This window comes from Glycine soja, chromosome 20, assembly GCF_004193775.1.
Source record: "Glycine soja cultivar W05 chromosome 20, ASM419377v2, whole genome shotgun sequence".
Taxonomy (NCBI): Eukaryota; Viridiplantae; Streptophyta; class Magnoliopsida; order Fabales; family Fabaceae; genus Glycine; species Glycine soja.
Genome location: NC_041021.1, coordinates 2,878,863 through 2,898,536, shown reverse-complemented (window position 1 = coordinate 2,898,536; position 19,674 = coordinate 2,878,863). Strand labels below are relative to the sequence as shown.

At 32.1% G+C, this 19,674-nt stretch overlaps 2 protein-coding genes across 2 annotated transcripts; both read left to right on the top strand.

The window, feature by feature from the left end:
* Positions 1-1,088: 1,088 nt before the first annotated feature.
* On the top strand, positions 1,089-7,484 carry LOC114403552 (probable methyltransferase PMT5). Its single transcript, XM_028366570.1, has 9 exons — positions 1,089-2,093; positions 2,633-2,768; positions 2,991-3,231; positions 3,358-3,580; positions 3,751-3,908; positions 4,028-4,331; positions 5,408-5,540; positions 6,740-6,945; positions 7,163-7,484. The coding sequence occupies exons 1-8, from the start codon at positions 1,564-1,566 to the stop codon at positions 6,887-6,889; spliced, it is 1,875 nt and encodes a 624-aa protein (XP_028222371.1). The 5' UTR covers positions 1,089-1,563; the 3' UTR covers positions 6,890-6,945; positions 7,163-7,484.
* Positions 7,485-12,081: 4,597 nt separating this feature from the next.
* Positions 12,082-19,239, top strand: LOC114402885 (14-3-3-like protein GF14 iota). The gene is made up of 7 exons (XM_028365567.1): positions 12,082-12,216; positions 13,104-13,410; positions 14,163-14,250; positions 14,390-14,499; positions 17,787-17,935; positions 18,503-18,549; positions 18,989-19,239. Exons 1-7 carry the CDS (start codon positions 12,144-12,146, stop codon positions 18,995-18,997), a joined length of 783 nt encoding a protein of 260 aa, XP_028221368.1. The 5' UTR covers positions 12,082-12,143; the 3' UTR covers positions 18,998-19,239.
* The last annotated feature ends 435 nt before the right edge of the window (positions 19,240-19,674 follow it).

The following is a 19,674-nucleotide window of genomic DNA, read 5'->3' as shown; positions in this document are numbered from 1 at the left end:
ACGATTTTGTGCTGTACACAAGTACAACTATACTATAAAAATGAAATGTCTGTAACAGATCATATAGTCCTAAATGGAAATGCATTAATCCCACATAAAAATATTAGGACAAGTATTAAAATTGGTCCTACGATAACATTAAAATACTCCCTAAAAAAATTCAAAATTATAATTTTTTTATTAATATTTCAAAATTATAATTATGAAACCATTAATCCTTTAACTTAATATTTTTTAATCGACAAATGTAATTTTTGTTAATTTTATTGGAAATATCAATGAAAAATTCGAATATGCGACTATTCTCTGATTTAACTTAATAAATAAAATGGTTGAAACACTAAGCATTTTTAATCTTAACAGATTATTATTATATATATATATATATATATATATATATAATGAAAGAACTATATTCAAAAAATCAATTTGCAAAAAGAAATTAAGTTTACATTTAAAGAAAGAACTTGGATCCGTATCCTTGTCTTTAACTCGTGCATGGCTGGCAACGAACAGAGTTGCCTCCATTTGGTAGCTGTTGGATTAATGTTGTATTCCTTTCATTGCCAAGTTGTCATCATTGCTTGCGATCCACGAAGACTGAAACCTTATTTATTGATGGTTTTATGGTTCTATTTATTTAAATTTAGTGGCTTCGTTAAGAAATTAAAAGTAAACATTTCTTTTTTATTATAAACAATACGAGTTGATTATAAAATTTCATGGGTACTCCATCCGTTTCCAAAACGAGTGTCGTGTTAAATTATTTTATACAAATAAAAAAATAGTAAATAAAAAAATAAAATAATTTAGAAAATTAATTTTATTATTAATATTATATTAAAAAAACTAATTTACATTTATTTTGGATAATTTTTTTTTCAAACGTGATACTTATTGTAGAACGTATAAAATATATACCGGTGATTTAAATTAATTCTGAAAGTTAAAAGTATAAGACGCCATTAATTAAGAGCAATAATTTATTTTTCTTGTTTAGTTTTACTTAATGGAAGAGAAATAGTAATAAATGATGTTGTTTTGAATCTGATTAATAATGCATGATTGAGAGGCATATAAAGTAAGAAAGGGAGAGAGAGAAAAAGAAAACGCTTAGTTTTGAAAACAAGAAAAGGTCGCAATCCAAACAATCTGGACCCAACCTAAACAACGTTCTTCTTCTTCTCAGCGTTTCGGAATCAACCAACCGCTCTCTGAATCAATCACACTCTCTTATTCTTCAGCGAAAACTCATCTCTCCGAATCCACACGCGATCGGATCCACGTCGCGTCGTGTTTCAAATTCAAATTTCCCTGGCGATCCGATTGATCTCTCTCTCGCTCGCTGTTTCCTCCGATCAACATTGCTCGATCGTCTCACGAAAATTCTGCGATTCCACGTTTGAATCTGCGTTTCCGTTTCAATTGTGCGACACGTCGTTTTTCAATGCTCGCGGCCAGAGTGACGATTCACAGTGTTATGGTCGGAAAGCTAGGGTTTACGCCAACGGAGTTCACAATTTAGCGTGGTTTTGAATCTGCGTTCGACTCGCGGTTTCGGACATGAGAAGCTCGTGGTTGAAGAAACAGTCCTTCGTCATCGGCCATAAGCCGCCACTGAACTGGTTGATCCTGTTCCTGATAAGCCTCCTCGCTCTGATTGCAGTTTTGAGTTCTTCTTCTTCGCCTTTGTCGTCGTCGAAGAAGAATTCATCGCGTCGCACCACCGTGGAATCGCTAATCTACACGAGCTACAGGAGGATAGAGGAGCAGGCCGCGGTGGATTACTTGGAGCTGAGGGCCGTATCGAGCGCCGGCGGCGCGCGGCAGAAGGAGGTGGGACTCTGCCGCAAGGAGAGGGAGAATTTCGTGCCGTGCCACAACGTGTCTGCGAATTTGGTTGCGGGGTTTAAAGACGGTGAGGAGTTTGATCGGCATTGTGAGGTGTATAAGGGAACAGAGAAGTGTTTGGTTCGGCCTCCGAAGGAATACAAGGCTCCCTTACAGTGGCCGGCTGGGAGAGACGTTATATGGAGTGGAAACGTGAAGATCACCAAAGATCAGTTTCTTTCGTCTGGAAGTATGACCAAAAGGTGCTGCCATAGTTGCTACTTGCTAGGCTGGGAAATTGTCATTGACATCAATTTGGATAAAAATAAAACCATGGTTTTGAATTGGTTAATTGGGGTTGTAGTTGCATTGAAATTATTGATATCACAGAAATTATATGAGTTTGCCTGATGTGGATGCAGAACTACTGCAAATTGTTTTTAAACCCTTATTAGTTATAACTACCGATTGTGTGAATAGGAAGTTTTTGGGTCTTGCTAACCAGTGTCATGAGGAATTCAAAATAGAGTTTTTATTGGAATTCACGTCCAAAATGCATTGGGAATCACAGAAGATGTGCATCAATGACATTGTTTAATGAAAACTTCCCGTTTTTATAAGGTCACTGGTTGCGTTTGCCATAATATTTTATTGGGGGTTGGGACTAAAGGAGTAAAAGACTGCTTGAATGAAAGTAATGTAGCTTTTGTCTGGTTTTTCTCTGTTGTTATTCATGATTGATTGTTTTTAGTCTTTTTTACTTTGCAAATCGTCTTCTAAAATTTTGTGATGATTTCTCTAGGTTGATGCTACTAGAAGAGAATCAGATTGCCTTTCACGCGGAGGATGGTACGATCTTCAACAGCGTGAAAGATTATACTCGCCAACTTGCAGAGATGATAGGGTTAGGAAGTGACACTGAGCTTCCTCAAGCTGGTGTAAGTCTTCCGTACACCATGGCCTACTGATTAATTGTTTTTGGGGAACTATAATTTTTTTTTTCATGGACAGGGTTTGTGCAAAATAGTTCCATGTATAGTAACAGTAATGAAAGATTATGTTATTTAAGTGCCTATGTTCTCTTTATAATTCTCATTAAGGACCATTCTTTTTTGTTCCAAAATATACATGACTGATCTATATTAATCACTTTATAACAGATTCGAAATATACTAGATATTAATTGTGGATTTGGTAGCTTTGGAGCTCATTTATTGTCGCTGAAAATAATGGCGGTTTGTATTGCGGCATATGAAGCAACTGGCAGCCAAGTTCAACTATCTCTGGAGAGAGGTCTTCCTGCTATGATTGGCAACTTTATCTCAAGACAGCTTCCATATCCATCATTATCTTATGACATGGTTCACTGTGCTCAGTGCGGCATTATGTGGGATGAAAAAAGTAATTATACATTTAATGGGCATACTTATTCCGTTGTTCCATGACTTTTCTATACCATCGTGAATATCGTTTAGCTTCTGTATGAACTGCTGTCCTTTGCCTTCTAACATTGACTTCATCCTGCAGATGGAATGTTCCTTGTAGAAGTTGATCGTGTTCTTAAACCTGGAGGATATTTTGTTTTAACCTCACCTACAAGCAGGCCACAGGGTTCATCACGGGAGAAAAAGAGAATCATGGCAAACCCAATAGAAGGGCTGACCCAGCAACTCTGCTGGACTCTTCTAGCTCAGCAAGATGAAACTTTCATCTGGCAGAAGACTGCTGATATTGATTGTTATGCATCTCGGTAAGGATATTTGTATTAACGTGGGTGATGTAAATGATAAATAATTATTGTCAATAGACTGTTTATGTGAGATGACTAATATCAACTATCACTAGTTCTGTATTGGTTTGCTTCATTGAACACTTACTATTATAACTAGGTTTTCAATGATATTTGTTTTTTAATTGCAGTAAGCTGCCTACTATACAAGTATGTAAAGCAGATGATACTCAGTCATACTATCGGCCTCTTTTGCCATGTATAAGTGGGACCTCTAGCAAGCGCTGGATTGCAATACAGAACAGATCTTCTGAATCTGAATTGGGCTCAGCTGAACTTAAAATTCATGGAAAGTATTGTTTCTTAATAGCTTTCTGCTTATGTCTTTCTCCTTTCTTCTTCCCCTCTAAATTTCATTTCCTTTTTGTACTGCTTTGCCTTTTCATGAATTTATTTTTATTATTGCAGGAGTTCAGCCTGAAGAATTTTATGAAGACTTCCAATATTGGAGATCAGCTGTTAACAATTATTGGTCATTACTTACACCACTAATTTTCTCTGACCATCCAAAGAGACCTGGAGATGAAGATCCATTGCCTCCATATAACATGATCCGGAATGTTATGGACATGAGTGCTAATTTTGGGGGTTTGAATGCTGCGCTGCTGGAGGAGAAAAAAACAGTGTGGGTCATGAATGTTGTTCCTGCAAGGGCTTCTAATGCACTTCCTCTTATACTAGATAGAGGTTTTGCTGGTGTCACACATGACTGGTAAGTTGCTTTTTTGTTCATGATCTAAGCAAGTTGTGTGTGATACCGTGATCTAAACAATGTTTCCATATACTTAAAAATTGGTTCAAGGTATGAAGGTAATACTGTTGAGCTTGAGGGTGAAAACTGATAATACCACTAAAGCCTGATAGATTTATTTCACTTACCTTATTAGCTCATTCTTATGTAAAATGACAGAAGAGTGGTGTATGCTAGTTGGGAAAGTAACAGTAATTTTAGATAATTTACTAGATATATGTACATGATATTTTAACTGCTGAGCATGAAAATTTCAGCATTGAAAAGGATTTAGTGATGTTTGTAAAATATGTACAAAATAATACCTCAGCAACTCATTATTTTGTAAATTATTAAATGGCATTAGTTCAGCTAATGTAGAATTATTAGTTTAGAGTCCATTTATTTAGTTTTTTTTTCATGAAAAATACCTTTTATTTTGAAAAGAAAATCTTTTTAAAAAATTTATTTGTTTAAAATAAAATTTCTTATTATTTTGAGAAGCTGTTTTGAGTAGCTTTTGGAAAAAAAAATCTATAACTGTAACTGTCTTTTACAATGAAAAGTATTTTTTATAATTGTAACCAAAGAAAAGATAACCTCTACTTTTCATAAAATCTCTAAAATGTGAATGATTTTATTTTTATTTTTATGCATTCTTAAAATTAATTTTTTTAAAAGCTTAAATAAACAGGCATAATATACCAATGATTAGATTCATTAAATGCTGAGATTTCAATACCTAATATTCACCTTTTAACCTTTATGTCTAGCACACCCTTGCTTTCTTTTTTTTTTTTTCTTTTCTTTTGAGAATGAATTTGAAGATGAATGTAGGTTGCATGCATGCACTTGATCTGTTGGATTTGGGTTTGAAAGTAGACGTAGTTTTATTGTGAAACCCAATTCTAAAGAACATCATCTACCTGTTTGGAGTTCACTCTGTGAAGTTTCTCTTCTTTGGAATTCATTGACAAACCTCTTTGTAAAATAGTGTTAATGTATTTGAGCTTCTGGATAATTCATGTTTGTATCTGACAACTGATATTGATCTTCAGGTGTGAACCTTTCCCTACCTACCCCAGAACATATGATATGCTTCATGCATACGGACTTATCTCACATCTCTCCTCGGAGAGGTGTAGTATGGTAGACTTATTCCTGGAAATGGATAGAATACTGCGTCCAGAGGTATGATGTCCCTGTTTATATGCATTTTCATGATTCTTTGTGCTGGAGGGTTTCATCCTTGATTTTTGTACAATGCACATTAAAAAAAAGATAGCAGAACAGTTATTTCCTCTTCCTTTCTACTTTTTTTTTTCTTTTTGACATATCCGGAAAGGACAGTTTTGGTAGATATTATATATGTTCTTTCTAAGTCATTTTAATCTAATGATGCATGCTCAATATTGTTGTGATGCTCTTATGAAATACTAACTGTGATCCTTGTTATAGGAATCTTTTGGAAAGTTTGCCATAGCTCTTTTTTTACAAGACTCTAAATTGTCTTTTAACTATTTTTTTTCCGAAAATGCCCATAGTTACTCGATACTTTTTTTGGTCAGTGAATGATAAATGCTGTAAATTAATTTCCTATACTCTCATGAGAATTGGGGAAGGTCACTAGCCAGAACTATCTCTATCATTCACTTTGCCAGTTCCTATAGAAAGCAAAAAATGTCATTACTTAAGGGGGCATTTGGTAGGGGAGAAATTTTCACTTTCCTAGGAATCCTAACTTGGGTAACTTAGTTTCCCACATTTGGTACGTATTTCGAAGAAACATTTTCCCAGGAAACTATGATTCCTGGGAATTGTTTTTAACTCACATTCCCACAAAAACAATCCCGTGGAGGAGGGTGGGAATCCTACTTTCCCAAGCTTAATTTTCATTTTACTATAACAAAACTTTAAAAGCATTATGTTACACTTATTAAATTATTTAATGTGGTAAATAATTAGAGTTATCAGTAAAAATATCACGCAACTCTTTAATTCTTAGGAAACTTATCTAAAGATTCTTAATGATTAACCAAACAAATTTTCTTCATTCCCACGAAATATGATTCCTGGGCATAAAAAAATTTCTCTCCTACCAAACACCCCCTAAGTGAAAATACATTGATTAATTAGGTGGAAAGAGATTTAAAAATGGTATCCAAATAGTTTTGAGGATAATTCTCAAAGAACTAAACTAATTATTGGCAAATTTAAGACCACTAATTAAATGAACTTGTTTCCCTTATTATTGTGAAGTGGATCTTATGTATAAGACCAAGGTAGTAATTTATTGGATTTGTGCATCTGAATACAAGTAGTTGTCAGTCTTAGTATATTGACATGCTCAATGAAGCCTAACTTTTTATTACGTTGCATCATTTTTGTAGGGATGGGTCATTCTTTCTGATACAATAGGAGCTATAGAGATGGCTCGCATGCTTGCAGCACAAGTACGTTGGGATGCAAGGATAATTGATCTTCAGAATGGCAGTGACCAGCGACTACTTGTTTGCCAGAAACCATTTGTGAAAAAATAATTGATGGAGCACAAGTATATCTCACTATGACAGATGAACACAATTTTTTTGCTCTGGTAATTCCTCTAAGCCTTTTTCTTAACAGGGTAACATCTTACTTTGGTAAAAACGGGTAGCATTTAATTTAGTATAAAATTAAACATTTTCAATGCATTGAATAATAGATAACGATGTTTATGATAGGAGGCATGACATTAATCAGTTAGAAGAAGTTTTATAATAGAATTCATCTGTAGCATGCAACTGAAATAATTTGTAATTGTGCAATTTCAGAGAATGGATTGGTTAGTTGGCACATCTTTGTATATACAAAACTCAGAGCCTTGACGTTTTCAATCTTGTCCACAACCGGGTCAGAGGATTGAGGAAGCTGTAGATTGTGAAGGTTCATGTTGAATTTGGCTTCAGTTTATTCTTTTGTCAAAGTTTGTAGTAATTCATTTTTCTAATATCATGTTAGCATTCTTTATTTATTTTTTTATATATTTTTTTAATTCAATATGTCTCTATCGATCATTGGACTTCTATCACTTTCTGTTGAACAATCACTAATTTTTGAGAAAGAATGTGAATGGCCATGAAATTCAAGAATGAAGTGGGATGCTTGGTAAGAGTTTCTTTTTTAATACTTGGGAATTGTGATTCTTAAGACATGAATATTATTCTTGAAAATGGTTAAAATTTGGTAGGTTAGTTACTACAAAATATTGTTGCTTTGTCAGGTTTAATAATACTGCTTATCCTAGTGAGTTTTATGGGTCCACTGGGCCACAAGCTTCTCAAGCTCAAGCATTTACTTTTCTAGTTAGAGACCAGCATCTTGGGGCTAATGTAGGATTTGCTCAAAGATATAATTGATATCTATATTATTGTTTTTATTATAAATAATGAGATGTTGAAACATGAATAAATAATATCTATTAATTTATATTAATTAGGGTATATGAATATATTCCATCACGAAGAAATCAATAAATAAAAAATGAATCAAATTTATAAAAGAGATAAAAGGAAAATAATATAAGTTCGACTTATTTCTGATTAATTGATTTTCTCTTAAAATAATATATTTATATTACCTAATTGATGTTAGTCAATGAATATTCATGTTAGTATCTCATTATCTATAACTATTACAATAATACAAATATCAACTCTATCTTATATAATTTTTTAGCTGTTTAATTTTAAAAGCAAAATATCAACTCTATCTTATATAATTTTTTAACTGTTTAATTTTAAAAGCATATTTAGACTTTCCGAGGACCATCCTATCAATTCATCGGTCTCATCCCTACTTGCAGAAGGCAGCCTTTGTCGAAACCATCATCTATCGATCTAGGGAATACTCTCAGCACAAATACTCCCCATCAAATTCAACATTAAGAGACTGGGGTGAGAAAGAAAAAAAAAAGGACCCGCTAATGAAGAATATATAATAATATATACAACAGATATCATTTACATTAAGAATGTGTCTGGACCAGCAAATTTAAAATTTTAAAAAATTTTAAATTTTAAGAATTTCAAATATTTCTATTTAAATTCCTTTATTTTTAAAATTGTGTTTGGATAAAAAATTAAATTTCCTCATTTTATAAATTTTGTGTTTGGATAAAGAAATTGAATTTCTTCATTTTCAAAATTTCTTATTTTGATAAAATAATCAAATGCATTCTTTTTTAAAATTTTATATTTGAATAAAACAATTTTTTAATAAAATAATTATTTTTTCATTAATAAATTTTATGTACTATTTGTCGAGTGTGGTATTTCAATAAATATGTACTATTTTAATTTATTTTAATTAAAAATATATTAATTTAACTATTTAAATCATTATTTCATTTACGATTCACTACAAAACTCACAGCATAAAAAATATCTAGTACCATTTCACCTTGGAATGTTATTTAGAAGTTTATAGATAAAACTTATTTTCTATATATAAAACTTAATTATGCCGAGGAAGTAGTCTTGCATTCTTGTCCAAGTGAAAGGTTGTTCTTGTCTACAACACACCTAAGCCACTGCAACTACCTATTAACCTATACCATTTGGGAAGATTTATGAATACAAGAATTGTGTAAATGTTGTGTCATCATTAGTTGTTTTTGTAAAAGCCAATAAAATTTCTGAGTCGTATATAGGACATATGGTATTTCAACGATAAAAGGTAGGTTTTAGCTCTACGAGGTCCCATGCCATCAACCCCATTTCCATTTTTGTTTTTCTGTTTTTTTTCCCGGATATTTGTTGATTTGGTTGGACGAAATTTTTTTATCAATACATTGTTTTATTTTAATATACTTTTCTATAAAAATTATTATTATTGTGTGAATTTACCTTTGCTCACATCATTAATTAATAAAAGTTGCATAAAAATTTATCAGCAACAACAATAATAATTTATCAGCAGCTAAACAAACTTAATTATCCACAATTTGGCTCAACAACAATTTTAGTCGAAAGTCAGGACAATGAAACTTAAAATTAAAATCCTAAAACCCTACGAGTACCTCTGCCACCTCATATGCAATGCAAAAGCACAAGAAACTGAATAAAATGTTTGTTTGAATATGCATATTACCTGGATGGAGTCGGCACTGACAATTTCTCCGTTGAGGCGCTTTGCGAGTTCCAATGTGAGGCGGCTCTTGCCGAAATCAATAGGTCCAGAAATCACAATTACCTCTTTTTTCTTCTTTGTTTTCGACGCAGTCACTAGAAATCGTCGCCGACGGCTGAACAAGTGTAGAGGTTCTCGGAATAGTGTGTAGGGAGAAATTGTTGCAAGAGAGAGAAGAGTGAGAAACTGTTGCAAGAATGAAGGAGCAAGAGAGAACATGTCATATCCTAACATAATCACCTTTTTTTTCTTCTTTGTCTTCAACGCAATCACTAGAAACCGCCGACGAGAGCTGAAAAAGTGCGAAGGTTCTCGGAATAATGCATAGGGAGAAACTGTTACAAGAGAGAAAAGAGTAAGAGAATGAATGAGCCAGAAAGAACCTGTCGTATTCACAAAAGAATTTCAAATTCTTTAAAATCCTAATATTTAAGTTAATTAAAATACCTGAACAAGATACTAAAATTTTAATTTCTTTTCAAATTTTTATCCAAACACCTTATTTAACTAAAAAATAATTAAAATATTTTAAAAAATTAAATTATTCTATTAAATTTCTCCATCCAAACTGTAACTTATTGATTTCACTTATTTAAGATCATTTTGCCCTTGATAATATTAAATATTACATACATATTAATTAATCCTCCTTTGTTTCTATACAATTTTATTTTGCCAATCACTTGCTCTTCTATTCGACTGATAGTGTTCATTACATTTTTTTCCTCTCCCATATCTAAAAGAGTTTTCACAGTTTTCATTTTATTTTATAACTGCACATCCCTTAACGTTAATGTTTTGTCCAACTCCAAAACGTACCGCCTCCCCTGTCATTTCTTCTCTCTTTCTCATTCTTTTTCTTTCTTTCTGTGTGTGTCAATGGTCTCGCGGCCAACATAAAACAATAACAACAAGAAGAAAGAAGGAAAAAAGAAGGATGGTTTCAATGAGAAGCAACCATACCTCCAAAAGAGTCTTTCTTTCTCGCTCTTTTCACCTTTCTTATTCATTTCAATTTTTCGCAGGTCTATCTATTATAGATAATGTAGAGCTCAAAAGGAGTGGGAAATCATCGCATTGATTACATTGTATATACAAATAAAGAAACCAAATTTCATTTATCTTAAAAAATAATAGACCTAATTAAATCTATTAAAAATAAGGGATTAAATTGAACATAATAAATAAATTATGGATCAAGAAGAATAATTTACCTAATATTTATAACTTTTTTTTTATATCTATGTATATAATAATCATATTTTTTTTATACTATAACCCAATAATAAGATAAAAATATTTCAATTTTAATGGAAAAAAATGAGAAATAAAAATATGGACACACATGCACACTTATGTTTCTACTTGGTAAAGGGAATACACAATGTTGAAGTTCAATCCATTAGAACTTTAATATATACAAGGACATTACATATAAAAAAATTCAAAAGATGACTCGCTACAATACATTTTAATATGTCTTATTTTAGTGCATGACTCATTACAAATTCAAGATATAAATTATTTTGTTTTGTATTTTTCTTTTGTTACCATCTTCTTCTTTCATCTATTCCTTTTCCTTCATTCATGCGAATTGTATATTATTTATAAAAAATTTCATTAATTTCTAATATAAACCTTTTAAAATAGAAACCAAATAAAACTAAGGTAAGTCTCTATTTTACTAATTATTAAACTTAGATATTCTTTTATACTATTAAAATGTAGAAGTAAGACAATTCTTATAAATCAATATATTTAGAAGATACGTTGAACTAAAATTAAGATACACTTCAATATATAATAAAAAAATATTATAAATATAAAAATAATATAGTATAATGGAATTGCAGATACAGAGGCACGTATCACGCATGTGTTTCCATTATAGTTTGAAAGAGAGGAGGAACTGAAAAAAAAAAAATAAAGACAATAAAGGTGGTTTAAAAACACGTTCATGGGAGTAGTATGTAACATAAATATGGAGAATGCACCGTTAGTTCGGCAGTTGAAGGCTATTTCAACAAAAAAAGGGGTAAATTTGGAACTCGAAATGTGTATATTAAATGTAATTTTCATTATTATTAATAGTTATAGATATAAATGAGTCTTTGATATTATATTCTTATATTATTTTTTTCAATCTACCTTATATGTCAAAGGAGCACTATATTATACGAATGGATGCTATACATCATATATAAATGGAATTTTCACCGTTAAAAATATAAAGTCTAAAAGGAGAATAGTATAAATTATAATTGAATAGATATCAATTTTGAAATTAATTAATATAATTATACAATTTTCAAAGCGTGTCAAGCAATTCCGACAACTTAGGCTTGAGTGAGTGGCTTCAAGAAAGAGCACAACTAGAATTACAACGAAGCACGATCACAGTCCTTCGGAATTGCGCGTTTTTTTCATCTTTCAAAATCTCTCATAATCCAACGGCTCAGATTCAATCTTGCCCTCTTCCCCCACGACTTGTTCCATCTATATAAACATTCCACCCTTCCTTCCCTTCTTCTTCTTCTTCACAATCACATTATTCTCATAAGCTTCTTTTTTAATTTTTCTTTAATTCAATTTAGTTTTCTCTGATACAACAATAATACAACAACAATGTCCACAGAGAAGGAGAGAGAGACCCAAGTTTACTTGGCCAAGCTCTCTGAGCAAGCCGAGAGATATGAAGGTGATGATCATCACTCTTTTTTTATTTTCTATGTTGTTTCTCCTCTAATCATAAGGCAGATCCGCCAAACGTCTTAAAGAAAGCCACTCAACATTAGTTTTCTGTTTGTCTTTTACATTTTCAACAACATTTTATTTTTCATGTTTGTATTTGATTTTTGCACTAACATATAAACATTATTACTCTATTCAATTATGTTAATCTTGATTGTTTGTTTTGCAACATTTTACATTAACTAACATGTCATGGTTATATATATATATATATATATATATATATATATATATATATATATATATATATATATATATATATTTTGCTTAAGTTAAATTGAAAGATCTATAAATATGAATTAAGTTAAACACGTTCCAAAGCCTCCAAAATGACATGCATCTCGAAAGATACACTTGAGTTCCTTTCATGAATGGACATTCACCTGCTAACCAACGGATTATCAAATATAGCTTTAATTAATTTTGTTTGATTAATCATGAGAAATTTTTGAGAGATTGATTATTATTTTATTTTGTTGAAATTAGTTTATTTAATGGATTGCTTGATTAATGATGAGAATCTTATGAGACTGATTATATTTTTTGAAAAGCAAAAATGAAATGAGAGATTGATTATTAATTTACTATGTTGAAATTAGTTCCTTTAATTGAAGTTGTTAGATTAATGATGAGATTCTTATGAAAGATTGATTATTAATTTATTAAGTTGTTGATGCATACTATAATGCTTGATAAGAATGATTATGAATTGTTACGTGGGGGTGCAATCCCATGCTGGAAAATGCTAACATACAAAAATTGCAAACAAAATTAACGAATGAACATTTTTTTATTAATACGTTGATCTTGATATTTGTGTGATCTCCGTATCAGAGATGGTTGAATGCATGAAGACAATTGCAAAACTTGATCTAGAACTAACTGTTGAAGAGAGGAACCTGCTCTCAGTGGGATATAAGAATGTGATTGGTGCAAGAAGAGCCTCTTGGCGCATTATGTCATCAATTGAACAAAAGGAAGAGTCTAAAGGAAATGAAAGCAATGCAAAACTGATAAAGAATTATCGTCAAAAGGTTGAAGAGGAACTCTCAAAGATTTGCAGTGACATTCTCAGCATTATTGACCAGCATCTTGTTCCTTCTTCCACCTCAGGAGAAGCCACCGTTTTCTACTATAAGATGTGAGTCATGTTCAATATTATTTACTTTCTTTGAGTAGATGTTATTCCTTTTTTAAATATAACTTCGATAGATATAAATATATCACTTCTCTAAAATGAGGTATTTACTTTAGTGAGAAGTTATAACTATTGAATGAAATCAAGAATTGAGATTTAAGAAGTTGCATAACTAAACTTAAATGGATATACACGTCATTGATTTGAGTAAAATTAGATTCAGAACTTTTAAGTGAAGTTTTAAATTTGAACATTGTTGATGAAAAAAACATAAATAAGAAGGAGATCTCATTAAAAATAACAGAAATTAATCGTTGATAAAATTGATAAATATTTTACATTAATAATATAAGATGACAAAAAAAATCTATATAATCATAAGCTAACTTTTCAATCAATAGTTAAAATTCTCACCCTTTAATTTTCTTTAAGGGAGAATTTGTGTGAACTTATATGAATGACATTAATTTTCTTTGAGGTAACGCATGAATGAAGTTAACTGAATGAGGGATGGGATTTATCCTTTTGGGCATTTTGTACGCAAACAGCCGAATTCAAGGAGTCCAATGCCATGAATATGTTAGCGGGCATTATGTGTTTATATTCTGTTACCTTATTTGATACAAAAATGGTGAATAATATGATGTAACAAGAAAAAGATTGTTAGTGTCACGATACATCTCTTGCTAGTTTTAGCATGCTTTGGTTCTGTATCTGATTTCCTCGAACTTAATTAATCAATTCATGTTGATCAGGAAAGGTGACTATTATCGATATTTAGCCGAGTTCAAGACCGATCAGGATAGAAAGGAGGCTGCTGAGCAATCACTAAAGGGATATGAGGTTGGTGTCTAATTAAATTCTCTTTCAGCAATATTAATGAACATGGGGTTTATAATAATTGATTCATACCTATATAATTTCTTGTGTTTATCCATATTTGGTGTTGTTTGTTTGATGTTCAAACTATTGGTGTTTTTAGGCTGCTTTAGCTACAGCAAGCACAGATCTTCCATCAACACATCCAATCCGTCTTGGACTTGCGCTCAACTTCTCAGTCTTCTATTATGAGATACTGAACTCTCCTGAAAGGTAATTTTTTCTATTTTTTTTTTTCTCTTGGTCCATACAAGCATAGTTGCAAAGGATCATAAAACAACAAACTTTCAAGTTATTTTATTCTCTGTTGCAATTTAAGGCCGAAAGTATTGGGTTTGGTGTGAATCAAACCCATTGGACCCCAAATGGCCATATACGGCTCTTTCTTCCTTCACCCCACATGTTTCTCATAACATCTACTTTACATTTCAGAATGGTTAATTCAAATTACATTTTGGATTATCCTTTCCTAAATATTAAGAAGATGTCGAGATAAATTTGTGGTGTAAAGAAATAAACACCCGCCATATGCTTATTAAGTTATTTTTTGGGGCTGGGGAAGAGGGTGTTGTTGGTTTTGTGGAGGAAATTATAAAAAACAGAGGAGAGAAGAGAGACAATACGTATGCAGAGGAAATAGAATTATTCTATTCTAATTCAAATTGTTCTCAGTATACAATAAATAGCAAAAGATAAACTAATTAGATAACAAGATATTAACAAAACAGAATATTAAAACTAACTTGCTCCTTAAAGATAGGAACCACTTATTAACTAGGCTAATCTATTAAAACTGACTTACTCCTAAAATATAGGGAATCAACTTATTTACTAAATCCTATTTTAAAAATTGAAAAATAAAATATTATGCAGTTACAAAAGTATATCTTCAACACCCCTCCTTGCTTTTGGAACTGCAAACTCCAATTCTTTGAGTTCAAGTTTGTTGATAGGTAGTGACTTTGTAAACATGTCAGCCAGTTGATCTTTAGACTTACAATAAATTAAGTTCACTTCACCACTTTGTTGCATCTTTATCAAATAATAGAACTTGATGTTGAAATGTTTAGTCTTCCCATGACACACGGGATTGTTTGCAATAGCAATGACTACTTGATTGTCAACAAAAATTTCAATTTTGTTCTTTTGAGCAAATAGAATATTTGACCTTGTTGAAGTGAGATACATTAGACATCCAATCAAGCTCCCATAATATCCTTCATCAATGTTATCAACACCTTCTTTCTTGCTGAACTTCTCCTTTTGATTCATTGGAGTGCTAACAGATTTGCATTCCTCCATTTGAAACTTCTTCAAATTTTCTTTTGCATATTTCCTTTTTTTCATGTTTAGCATTCTTTCAAGATGGCAATGATCAAGTCTCTTGTGCCAGAGTTCCGTGGGTGTGACTTGAGTGAAATAGGCTGTATGCTCCTCCTCTGCTGGATCAAATGAAAAGCTTTTACCTTTCATTTTAACCCTTAGAACTTCCCGGCCAAAATTGTCATAGATAAAGCAATGTTGATGTTCAAAGGACACTTTAAATCCCTTTTTAATCAACTGACCTACGCTTAGCAAGTTTTGGTCAATGTTAGGTACATAAAGAACATCTGATATTAATTTGATAGCTGAACACGTTGAAATTGCAACAGTTCCTTTTCCTTTTACTGGAATATAGCCTCCATTCCCAATTCTGACCTTTGAGACATTAGTTGGCTTCAAATCTTTGAATAAAGTCTTATCATATGTCATGTGGTTCGTACAACCACTATCAATCAACCAACTTTCACTTGATTCACTACTCAAGAAGCATGTGGCCACAAACAGTTGATCCTCTTCTTCTTGATTAGCAATCTGAGCTCCCTCATCATGATGATTTTTGTTGGTGCAGATCACCGCTTCATGTCCTATCTGGTTGCACTTGTTACATTTTGCATCTGGTCTCCTCCAACATCTGAAAGGTGCATGACCTTTTTTGCCACAATGCTGACAAGGTGGATAATTTTTCTTTTTATCCTTACCTTGGTTGTTTGCACTGTTTTCGCTACTTGTTGGTTGATTCTTCTTGAAAAAATCCTTTTTGCTTTCATCAACTTCATGATGTTTGGCGGGCAAAGCACCTTCGACAACACGATCTTGCCTCATCAACCTTCGCTGCTCTTGAGCTTGCAGGGCATGTAGCACTTCTGCCAATGTGATTTTCGACAGATCCTTTGTGTTCTCAAATGAAGCTATAGATGCTTCATACCTCTCCGGCACCGTTACCAAAATTTTCTTACAATTCTCGAATCAGCAAAATCACTTCCCAACAACTTTATCTTGTTGGCAATACCCAACAATTTGTTTGAGTATTCTTTGATTGTCTCTGACTCTTCCATCCTTTGAAGCTCAAATTCTCTCCTTAAATTCAGCACTTGCATGCTTCGTATTCTATCATCTCCACTGTATTCCTCTTTCAAATAATCCCAAATTGCTTTGGGTGATTTAAGAGTCATGATTCTGATGAATATCATTTGTGAAACACCAGTGAACAAACATGACCTCGCCTTTGCCTTCTTCATCTTTCTTTCCTTGTGATTTTTAATTTGGGCCATGGTGGGATTTTTAGGCAGCGGATATATTTCATAATCCTCTTCCACAGCATCCCATAAATCCAAAGACTCCATGTAGGATTGCATTTTCACTTCCCAAAGATCATAATTCTCTCCATCAAAGATTGGAAGAGTTATGTGGGAAAAACTTGCTTCACCTTCCATGGTAGAGGTCCCATAAGAATAAGGCTCTTGATACCAATTGTTGGTTTTGTGGAGGAAATTATAAAAAACAGAGGAGAGAAGAGAGACAATACGTATGCAGAGGAAATAAAATTATTCTATTCTAATTCAAATTGTTCTCAGCAGCGATACAATAAATAGCAAAAGATAAACTAATTAGATAACAAGATATTAACAAAACAGAATATTAAAACTAACTTGCTCCTTAAAGATAGGAACCACTTATTAACTAGGCTAATCTATTAAAACTGACTTACTCCTAAAATATAGGGAATCAACTTATTTACTAAATCCTATTTTAAAAATTGAAAAATAAAATATTATGCAGTTACAAAAGTATATCTTCAACAGGTGTCCATGCCATCAAGTTTATATAACATAATTCGGCAATGCTTAGATTAAAGTTTGGAAAGTACTTTTGCAAATTCGAATGCATAATAACAAATTCTAATGTACTAAATGAAGAAAGGAAAAAGTTTTTATTTCCATAGTAAAGTAATCTTAGGTTCTTCCAACTTTAATCCAAACATGCACTTACATCTTGGTTCATCCATGTTTATAAATTATCATTTTTTTCTTCTAAAGCCTAAGTTTTTCTCATTTCACTTATTACACTCCCATGTGCTTCCCAACACTCCTATCAATATGATCATCTGCATTGGTTCCATTGCTTAGGTATGTTGCCAGCTGGCGTTAATGACATTTACCTATTACTAACACTTACAGGGCCTGTCATTTGGCTAAGCAAGCTTTCGATGAGGCAATTGCAGAGTTAGACACCTTGAGTGAAGAGTCATACAAGGACAGCACTTTGATCATGCAGCTGCTGAGAGACAATCTCACTCTCTGGACCTCTGATTTACCTGAGGATGGAGGTATGATCATGATTGAGACTTGACATAAGATGCATTTGGATTCTGCCTCTTAATATTACCATAAGCATAGCAACTTTTTTCTCTAACATACTCTTTGTTATTAGATATATATGTGTAGGTCTCATTAAATGATATGGATTCTTCCACCACTTATTGCTTAATGAACCCTACTTTTATATTCAATATGTTTTTCATAAGTTTTATCTAAAAGTAAATATTAGATACGTTGAAAAAAGTACATTATTATCATGCTTCTTACCATAACATGTTCTTTTGCTAGAATGATTATGTCTAAGACGGATAGAAAAAGAGTTTTTTGATACACAATGTCACTACAACACTTTCCTCCAACCTACTCAACCTCTCTCAGAACCTTTGAAAGAATTACATTAGAGTAAAGAGAAAGGAATTAGTTGCTTGCCTTTGAATTTCATCTTTTTTTCTAGAGCTACTTGTTATTATTTGCAAAATCTTGCTTCTTTTTATCTAGTTTGTAAAATAAACTACACTAAGAACTGCTCAATAGTGAGGTTTTATAAGAATAACGATACATGAACACCCATGCAGGTGACGAAATTAAAACAGAAGAAGCCAAACCTGCTGAAACTTCTGAGGTTTGTGTATGAAATTGTTTTCACCTGTGTTTTGCATTATTTCTCCTGAGTATATGTTGTATCAAGTCGTTGGAATCCAAAGGTAAATGAAATGATGTAAAATCAACTTTAGAATTTGTCTTTTTTAGAATGAAAAAGGGTGTCATCTAGTATAGAAAGGCTTATGTAGGATGTTAATTCAGCTGGTCAATGTTTTAATCAATGCCTAGTAATTTTAGTTTGGTCAAAAAGCAATCATGATTTTCTAGCTCAACGATTAACTCAGTTAAGAGAGGTTGTGTAGGTGGTCAATTAGTCAATGTCTCAATTAATACCAATTAATTTTCATTTTTGGGCAAATAGCCATCCTGATTTACTACTGTCTCAACAATTTTGATGCACTAATGTTACATATAATATTTCTGGTAACATTTTTTTTATATATATTATTTGTTTACAGCACTCATAGTATACGATTGCCCCTGGAGCAGTGAAGTCCATTTGGACCAGAAAATGCAAATTATGGTCACTTCATAGTTGTGCTCTCGTTACATCTAGAAAAGTTCAACCTACGGCTTATATTAGTTACCAATTTTTTTTTCTATATACTTCATATATTTTAAGTAAAGGGGTCAATTGAAGTAACGGATAATTTACATATTTTACTTAAAAGCATCTCTTCTCATTATTGATTACTTTTGAATTGATTTTGTCCACAATGTGTGTTTACTATGCACTCCTTGGCTGCAAAAAACGTTCAGCAGGGGATGTTTATACTTCTCAGTTCTAATATATAATTGGAAAAATGATACTTGGACACCTATACAACCTATTTGACACTTATGAAAAGAAGAGAGAAGAAAAAATATAAATATAATAAATGATATGGTGTAATAAGAAGAGAAATAGAGAGAAATGATTGATGATGGCGAGATGTATAAAATAATGAAGTGTTGATCTATTATTACTCTTTATAATTATAAAGGAAGAATTCTTGCGCAATAAAAGACCAAACACGACTTACAAAGCGGGTTAAAAAAAAACCGAATTGAGAGGAAAAAAATGTTTTTTTGTTGGAACTTTATTGGGTTTATTAGCCGTAAATGCATCATAAGTGGACTTGTTTGTGTGTTTTACTAATAGGAA